This window comes from Psammomys obesus, unplaced genomic scaffold (genome assembly GCF_907164565.1).
Source record: "Psammomys obesus unplaced genomic scaffold, mPsaObe1.curated_primary_1811, whole genome shotgun sequence".
Lineage (NCBI taxonomy): Eukaryota > Metazoa > Chordata > Mammalia > Rodentia > Muridae > Psammomys > Psammomys obesus.
Genome location: NW_026596120.1, coordinates 2,786,473 through 2,796,566, shown reverse-complemented (window position 1 = coordinate 2,796,566; position 10,094 = coordinate 2,786,473). Strand labels below are relative to the sequence as shown.

The 10,094-nt window shown below is 36.9% G+C and overlaps 1 protein-coding gene across 2 annotated transcripts in view; it reads right to left on the bottom strand.

Moving 5' to 3' along the window:
- Positions 1-5,841, bottom strand: part of Plscr5 (phospholipid scramblase family member 5) — a 15,562-nt gene extending 9,721 nt beyond the window's left edge. Inside the window, exons 1-2 of one of the 2 annotated variants that reach the window (XM_055629817.1) lie at positions 5,829-5,841; positions 1,735-1,919 (exon numbers count right to left, since the gene is read on the bottom strand). In XM_055629817.1, the coding sequence (XP_055485792.1) occupies positions 1,735-1,919; positions 5,829-5,841 (198 nt within the window). The remainder of the gene's footprint in view (positions 1-1,734; positions 1,920-5,828) is intronic. The other variant, XM_055629818.1, reaches the window with a different exon arrangement.
- Positions 5,842-10,094: the final 4,253 nt, after the last annotated feature.

Below are 10,094 nucleotides of genomic sequence, written 5' to 3'. Positions count from 1 at the left end.
ATATCATATCATATCATATCATATCATATCATATCATATCATATCATATCTCCTTAAAAGACTTTTTTCTCCTAGAACAACAGGAAAGATGTGGACCTAAAAGACAGGGGAGTTGGGTAGACTTGGAGGAGTAGAGGGGAAACTGTAATCAGGTTATATATGTGAAGAAAGTTATATTTTCAATAAAGGAAAAGGAGTTAACATTTACAATGTCATGTAACAGAAGGTCTTTTACAGACTTACGTGAAGTACTTTTGAAATGCTCCTTTACCTTTCTATACGTATGTGGCATAATGTAAGCCCATATTCTTTTAGTACAAAGTGAGTAAGTTATTCCTTTTAGAAGTAAAATATAAACAGTTTATGGCATATTTTGTTTTCTGAAAAATTTCAGCCAGGGTACATATTTAGAAAATGTACTGCATTTAGAACTGAAGCTCATGAGCTCTTACGTCTGTCTATTGAACGTTAGAACACGTATCCATGTCAAGCATCTGGCCATGGTGTGTCATCGTTCATGGGTGGAAGAAGAAAATGTGATGACCATATGTGATCATCAAACCCCAGCCCTCTGGCGCTGGTATATCACTTTTATATTTGGCAAAATCTTGTCTGACAACATTCCCAAACAGCTTGCAGCAGTTAATCAACTCTACTCAGCTATTACAGCTGATCCTTTTTGCAGATGGAAGATGGTAGGTTAGCTTTTCCAGCTCCTTTTCGTTGCTCCCTGAGCTCGCCAGTCTATAGAACATTTGTCTGCCAGTGGGTTTCTGGAGAAGGCATCTGCAGTTATAAACATTTTTCCCAGGAACATATGCTGCACGCAGCTTAAACCCTATCAGGCATAACAGAAATCTCTTGTACCTTAAGGGAATTAACACAGAGATTTGATTTTGATAAAAGAGATAGACTTTATGTTTGAAGGAATGCCAAACAGGCGAGCATGGCAGCAGATGTGCTCACATCTCAATATTAGTGGAAGAGGCTTTCTAATCTTGTGTGGGATAATGTGCTAAAACAACAAGAACACACCCATATGGGATGGTGGTGGTTATTTATTTGCCACAGGACAACGCTATTAGAAGGCCATCCTGCCATGGCTATAACAGCAACTGTACCCAGTACTGATATGATCAGTCAGGCAGGTTGCCGTGGAGACGCACAAACATCAGAAGACAGTAACTTCCTTTTCCGGTGGACTGTCACACTACTTTTGAGATCTGTTGGAAAGTCTTAACTCTTTGCACAAGTCTCCATGACTGTGTGTTTTCCTGGCTTTTGTACAGAGCTCTGTACTCTTCAAGCCAACATTTTCTTTTGATTGTTTGATCATCAACTTAGAAAATGTTTGAGTAACAGAGGGTAGGTTTTATAGCAAGTGCTCGATAAGTATGTTTAATTAAATAGCTGTAGGTGGCTTAGTCTGATCATTCCTTGAGAATACCTGTCCCCGCTCCTTGAACCAGGAACAGAAAGTACATAAACATGCAAAATGGCAAAGTCAAACTTGTTTAGTCTTGCCACTATGTCAAGTAAATAAGGATAGGTAGCAACCAAGTGGAGTAAAATTCTTTCTAAACAACAACAACAAAAATCAGAACAATCAGAACTTTATAACGTCAGGATTTATAATGCACTCTGTACTTCATTAATTAACTGGTTGAAAAACAAGAAACTGAATTGACTTGCTTTCAAAGAAACACACTACTAGAAATGGAAAGGCAAGCAAACCTGGCTTAAATATTCTAGACCAGGAGGGAGACTAGCTGTTGGCAGGAAACTGCTTGGCTGAGGGACATCCGGCTGCTGCCTTGCTTGTTTCCTGGGATTGGAAGAAGCTGCTCGGGAGGTTTGATCTGGGTTTGTAGCTCCAGGAAGAAAACCAGGCAGGCATCTAGGATTTTGATTCTGTGAATCTGCAAGAGAATAAATATCTTGATGTGTATTAAAATTTAGGTTGCTTTTTCTTTTACTTAATGTTTCTTTTCTTTTTTTTTAATTCTTGATTTAGATGGCAGCATGTCCCTTAAGTGATGTTTCTCCCATTGTAGCATATTTTCCTCTATTTTCACTACTCAGTGCTACCTTGTACTGTATGAAGATGCCTTGTGTAATTTGTTAGTCAGACTGCTGAGTCTCACACTTCAGCCTTCGTCAGAAGCATCTGAAGGGCATATCAAAATGGGTGTTGGGCCTCTCTCCAGCTATTGATTCAGAAATTGCAGTGCGAGGCTTGTAACCCTGCATTTTGATACGATCGCAGGTAAAGGTAAGAGTACTAATGCTATGTCCTTTGAAAACTCACTGTTAAAGTGCATAAGCTTGAGGAAGCTCGTGACTTATCTATGTTTTAGCCTAATTATAGAATTATATAAGTGTCACTTTGTTGGTTTAGAGAGATCAACTGATTAATATGACATCTGGTAGATACACTTCGATTTCAGCCATTTCACCTTGAAATCTGCAAGTTAGGAAACTTTTTATTGTGCTTTTGTCTATGTGATATTATGCATAAGCCCCAAGCAAGAGAATCTTTATCTTAAAATATAAAGGATAGTTTTTTTTTTTACTACTTTTCTCCATTCCTGTCTCATAAATATTATTGTGTTTTCTTTCTTATTAGATTCTATGTTTTTTTTTTTTTTCTGTAGACTAGCAGTGTTTGCTTCTAACCATCATAGAATGTCAAGGGTTTTTCAATGTAAATAAATTTAAGTAGTTTGTCAACATTGTGTTGATTTAACTCAGCTGTGGGTTCACAACAAAGTGAACAACCATGTTTTTTTTTTCAGACATAATAAGGTTCATTATGAAAGCAAGGATTATGAAAGATAAGCTTCACATTGCTTAACAACGTGGACATTTTCTGAGACTATATCCATCACTAGGTGATTTCACTGCTGCGTAAAGGTCATGGCATGTGTTCAAAAATTAAAGAGACCCTGACATAATTAGACAACAGCATTTTATGGACCATGGACTTTGTGGTCCATCATGCACTGAAATATTGTTAGGTAACACATATGTGAATGAGACAAAGGAATAGATTCTGGATACCAAGAGTAACTGTATAAAAGCTACATAAGATTTGATTTAGTGTTCTCATTGAGAATATAGTAAAGTTGAGGTGCTATATACTTAGTAATAAATTATAATAGTCTATTTCTGTAACGGTACAGAGTTTTATGAAGATTTCTGTGTTTGAGGCATTTTTCTGTGTCTTTAAATCACAAATACAGTTTTAAAATGTGCTGGGATTCTTTCTAAGATAATAAATTCCCATCGTTAAGAAAACCCAAGCATAGTTTGAACAGGGATGAAGGAAGACAGACACCCCATGAATGGCCCTTTGGACAAAGGAATAAATTGATTCTAGTAATGACAAGCTTGTTAAGCTTGTGCACACAGGAAGTGTTAATGAGGGGCAATTGCCAGATGACTCATTTATTTATTTACCCCTAAGGTTGTAGGAACTGACTGGGTTCACATTAATATTGATGTTGGGTTGCTAAGTTTGCATTTATCTGTGGCATTTGCGATCTGTGCAGGACTTGCTGGAGTTTTAACACATGAAGAAACTTGTCCTTCGGCCCCACTGTAACAGAGGTTGTAAGTGATAAGCCTGGAGCGGTTGCCTTCCCACAAGGATCCCACAAAAACTGCTCCGACCTCTGGAGCAGACACACAGCAAGGGGATAAGGCCTCTTATTCTTAGGAAAGGACACTGGAAGGGAATTCCAAGGGGGAAACCCCAAGACCAGGAAGACGATGTAAAACTGTCTTCAAATCAAATAGCAACGTATGGCTAATTGATAACAAAGATTGCTAGAATATTATGTTATCTCTTAATGACATTTTCTTTTTTAAAAAGATGGTAAATTACTCCCAGTGTATCTTGTTCCCCATGCTGCTTTAATACACTATGCTAGATGATTCAGTGTCTGGAAAGGGGCTACTAGGTTTCTGCACTAATAGCAGGTCCACGGGATGCCTTTCAATATACTTATCTTTACCAAGTGAAGAGGTTCCAGATAATACACATTGCGTTGGATCTCCTGGCATCCAGCACTGGCTCTTTTGGAGTTGTCTCTAACATGCCCCATTAACCTGGAGTCTCTGAGGAGATGCTATTCGACAATGCAACTTCATAGGCCAGAGACCATTATGAAGTCACGGTCATATGTTTAAATATTTTTGAAAAACATATTCTCAAACATATTTTAGGTAAAAGTAAAGATAAGGCAATTGCTCAAACGAGATTTCGTATTTAAATGACACTTTCTATCATGCTGGTTTTGTAATAAATGTTCTATTCAGGCCATAGGCTAATATTTTTAGCTGGTCGTAGGTGTGTTCATTTTTATCTTAAAGTTTCTCTCTGGGTTTAGTGTTAAGTCTTTTGCATTACTGAGCATCACTTCTTTTTTGGCAGATTAATCATAATATTGCTTTCCAGTCACATTTTCTTCAAAGACCCAGACCACCAAATGAATAAGAAACTCCTTTGAATTGCTATCTGGCTTTGAATTTCTATCTACTCTTTTAAAAATGTATAACTAAACCATAAATATTTTACACAGTCTGCAACTCTTCTCCGTGAGGGCCACTCTGTGGCCGCTACTAATTTATAAAATGAGAGGCATTTGGACCGTGTTAGTGTCAGTCTTCAATAAATATTTGTAGAGGATTTTGTTTATTTGTCTTTATGAGAGACCATTATGTACACATACATTAAAATTCAATATTTTTCTCTCTGATATATTTTATAATCTGTTTATAAGCTTTCCCATGGATTGTCAGAGACTGGTCTACATTAGTTAAGCATGAAAAACACATAGATTATTTAATTTGTTTAATAGATGTCAGAGATGTGTTTTATGAAGCAAACAAGCAGGTATATACATTTGGATTGAATCATCCATTTAAATAATTTAGGAAGTATACATTTGTAGAGTCATCTTTTCATTTTGTCACTAGTTTTAAATGCTTCCCTCAATTCACAAACCAAACTTCTCCATTCTGAAACTTCATTATAGTGTAGAGTTTAATAATGACTTGTTTTGATAATTGAATAAAATAGATTATGATATATCATTTTCAATATTTTACTGTGATTGTAACTTATTACCCACAACAAAACCATATCTCTTGTCTTTTGAAAACTGCTAGTTGAAACAGATATTTCAATAGTTTTAGGGTCTTGAGTGAAACTGTACTCTTTTTTTTTCTAATATCTCTTATTAATCTGCTTGCTTACATTGGATATTTTGATAATATTGATTGATTTTTTTATATTGAATTTACCAACTAGGTATTTTTGAAATACTTTAAGTTTGTAAGCAAAATATTTAGTTCTACTTTTTCAAGCTGAGGCTGCACTGAGGTGTTTTTTTCTTCTCTGGGCTGTGAGTCACACGGCTTTGAACAATAAGAGGACAGTTAAATTTTTTGAATAACATTTTTAAGTGTTTGGGTAGACTCTTTTCCTTCAGATTCATTCAAACTTGGAATTTCATCCTGTTCCTGTGTTTAAACCTAATATTCCATTCTCAATTTTGCTTTACAGCATTTCTTATTAATTTGCTAAGTTTACATTCACTGCAATGAAAACACATGTTTCACCTGAACTTTTACTTTTTTTTTTTTTTGGATTAACGTGTGTATGTATCTTCATTGGAGTAAAATAATTTAAATTCCAGCATTCAAGAGCAGTAAGCAAGAGCTTTTAAAATAGCAACCTCACTGGTTGTACTTCAGTAGCCATGCACTTGTGGTCTATAATATATATGAGGACAAATTTAGTTGCTGGCTAGTCTCACCCTTACCTTTAGAGGCCATAGGAGTCTCAGTACTTCTTCAAAGGCAGCCAGGTGAAAAGGCTTTTCCTGTTTCAACACCGGGAGAGCAGAGTGAATAAAACTCCCGATGCTCGCCGTCTGCCTCATGTCAGCTTACAGACCACAGAAACACAGTGCCTCGCTGGTTCTAGAATGTTTGATTTTATCTGTTTTGGACAACAGGGGGAGATGAAGCCATCACGAAAGTAAAACACCTGCTTGGAAAAAGTCATACAGTTTGGTGGCTGAAAGAGCTACTTAAAAGAAAGGTAGGCACAATATTTCTGTCATCCTGTTGCCGCTTAGGTGTGTCATAGGTTCTGTAGTCGGACGTGGTCTGTTAAGTTCTCAGAGTCAGAGGCTGTGTAAATCATCCTAGCACCCTGGAGACTATCAGAGCTGTACACACCATTCTTTCTATGTTCAGATGTTTGAACAACATTCTTCTTTATTTTGTCCTGTGATTTCTGTTCAACTTACATCTCACAAAAAGCAAGTCAAACAAACAAACAAACAAACAAACAAACAAAACAAAAGAGGTTGAATTCCCAACCCTTTATGCACAGAAATAATTCTTTATTTCCATGTGTAAATTAAATGTGATTAATGACGGGAATTGAGAAGATTCACAAAGCTAATCAAAGCTTGTAGATATTTAACTCATCGTGTATTTAACTCATTGTGGTTTGTGGTTGTGGCTGCAGCTTCCTAGAACACTGTGGGTGTTGCTCACCCAGCCAATCTACTCAGAGGCTATAGTACAGGATACATTACAGCACTGTCTGAAAAGAGTACAGTTGTTTTAGAAGGTAAAGGGACGGGAAGAGGGTACGTACTAAAAGTATAGATTTTCTTCTTTGGCAGGTAGCTTTCTGCGGTTGTCTTATTTTGCCTGTGAAGTTTGAGCCGGAATGCAGCTATCCCATTTAAGAGAAGCCATAGTTGTGTTATTTTTAAGTTAAACTTAATAAATTTTATTGGCATTTGCAAAAGAAAGAAAGTTAATCTAAAGAAGGTACACTACCCAACAAGGTGTTTTAAACTGTGATCATAATTGGGCTGTAATTTTTACTGTTCAGTAGAGAGCACCAACTTTGAAATTAAAAGAAAAACATGTTTAAACATATTTGACCTGTAGAGGGCACAGCATCCCTGCAAGTGCATATGGTCACGTGACTAGGAGCTAACCTCTCTATGATGCTCAGCAGCCTCACATTTCCACATGATTTACCTCTGAAGCACGCACGTCACTACCTATTTCTTCTCTTGTACACTCCCTCCTGGCATTGCCAACCACAGGGCCAACAGATTCTCTCTTTTCAGATGCCTCTTATTTACCTGCCTCAGGCCTCCCTTCTCTGGCTCTGCTCTTTTCTGATTCATATTCTTTCTCAAAAAGAGGCTCCAACCCCTCTTCAATGAAGTTTAGATGCTTAAAGCTTGCTAATGGTTCCAAGTATCCTAATAATAGATAGTTCTTGCTATGGGCTTTGCAACTAGTCAGTCTTTCTCTCTTTCTCTCCTCCGGCTGCTATTAAGAGCTGCTGCCCAACTTCACCTTCAACACTACCAGTCCTAACAGTGCTGTGTTAAGAGTAGAACCAAGGCCCCCATTGTTGGTCAAGATGGCCACAGCCTCCACCAGAGGCGGTGACTTCTCTTGCTATGGTGATTCATTTTTCTCATCCCCAATTTTGATTTCCTCAAGCAGAGCTAATAAAAGGGGAACATGTCTAACAAAAACAAAACAAATGATAACAATAAAAGAAATACTGCCAAACTGGAAAAATCAAATAGTGAGCTTGCATGAAAAGAAAAGAAAACAACATTGAAAACAAACACTAGAAAGCAAGGGGCCTTGCCCCTTCCCTATCAACTCTTGACTGGCTGCTTTGAGGCAAGCAAGTGTAGAGAATAGCTTAGCAATCTTAAACTCCACCTGATTTGAACCGCACACACAGCCCCCTCATAATAATGATGTAGTCAGGAGCCCCAGACACTTATTTGCATGCACTTTGAATACAATTCCCATTCTTGCACACCTATTAGCAATCTAGGACTCCCAATTGAATCTACCCGCACACACACACACACACACACACACACACACACACACACTATACTACACACAATGCAGTAAGTTTCTCCTTCTTCCATTGACCATAACACTCGCACAGTTCATCGTTCATCTTCAAAGGTTATTTCCAGTACTTCCTAAAAGGACCGATCCTGCTTGAACTGGTTTTTAATGCAGACACAATGAGGCAAAACTACGTGTCCTCAAGTACATACTTGGGGAGAATCCTCTATTTGCTGTATTGTACATATGCAAAGTTGCATGTGAGTATAATTAAAATCAGATGCATTATGGGAAAGGACGTTTGCCCTGGGCAAAGGCTTATATAATCTAAGCCTATCAGTTAGAATAAAGATCCATTTAAACTTTATTGCTTAGTAACCAGGCATTCTTTTTCTCAAACCCCTAATGGAAAGTTCCAAACAATAACTGGGCCCCCAAAATACCACTCATGTGGCCTTCTGTCAATCTTTAGATTTCTTTTTTTAATATTGACTTGTTTATTTATAATGTGTGTATGAATATTATGGCACAAATGAAGGTCAAAGAACATCTTGTGGGCATTGGTGGAAAGCACCTTTACCTACTAAGCCATTTTGCTAGGCCAATTACTTTGTCTTTGAGTAGCGTTCTTGCTGCTTTTGAAAGTCTGCGTGAATGTTTATTTCAGTTCTTTAAATAAGAATGCAAGACTAGGAAACAGATGGTCTAGACTCTGACCATCCATCATAGTTTCTTCCCGTCATAATTTGGAACTCCCACGTGTGGAATTGTTCTCCACTCGTGGCACTAGGCCTTATCTTTTCTTTCTGTTTGTTTCCATGTCCTCTGTTCCAGCCAAAAGAAAATGAGAAAATTTAGAATATGTTCCCTGTATCCTTATCTGTTGCCCATGACTTTTTCACAGGATACACCATAGCTGCTTTGTCATTCTATCCACTCAATAACAAATCCTCACTTAAAACGTTACATGTTACTTAATCGTTAGAGATCTGAAATCCATTTTCATAGCTGAGGAACTTATCAACATGTCTTTTATACCAGGGGATAGAATTTATTTAAATCTATATAGTAATAGGAAAAAATGCTATGCATTACAATACAAACCAACAGCAAGAGAAATTCAACTGATATTTTCCAAATCCTATTGTGGGAAAAAGGTGAGAAGTAGAGTTATACATAAGACTACAGATTTGGAGCAGAAACAAAGACTGGAAGAGCTGGATTCTGTAATACTTCACTAGGTAAGTTTTTTTTTCTCTCTTGTTCACACTATGAAATGCATGTGCTATTAAAAATTATGTATGTACATATAAGCACACATATATTTATATGTATACTTCTACACATATATGTATAAATACATACACACATACAATTTGTATTTATATAAAGGAAGAGTCACTTATTTTTCTTGATTTTTAAAAACATTTTTCTCTATGTAGGTCTTGAACTTATTAAGTTTCGGCTGTTGCGCTTCTCGTAGATAGTGATGTCTCTGTTATGCAAGTAGTGGTTCTACTCACGCCATTATTTTGTGTTTTCACATGCGGAAATGGAATTGTTAGTGTGGAGTTTGAAAATCTAGATCTTTGATAAGTACTTGTAACAAATTACCTTCCCAACAGCAGTAGCCAAAAGCTCTCATTTTCACATATTCTTTTCCAGACATGCCTCCATCTGGTCAGTGTATTGGGGGATTAGTTAGGGGATCTTACCTTATGAGCATGTAGCACACAAAGGTCTTAACTATATCACCTAAGAAACGTAAACACCTTCATGGGCATCTCTTTTTCCATCTTCTCTGACCACATTGTCATGTAATAATATAAACAACTAATTAATAATTAATAACCAATAACTGGCAACATAATTAATGCCTAATTAATAATAAGGAGTAACTAATTAATGACAAATTTTATAACTTCCATATTATAAGAGTGATGACCAGAAAGGTGAATCTAAATGTAGAAAGACTATGAGTTAGCAATAGAAAGACTCCATTCAGTTTTGCTCGTGGCCAGATTTTCTATGATATGAAGCCATGTAAGCATTTCATCAACAGCACCTAAGGCATGCATTTCTACTCATAAGGGTATTCTTCAAATTTTTCCACATCAACAAGCAGATTATGGAACCAGACGAGATAGAAATAAATGTATAAATAAGAGAAAGAA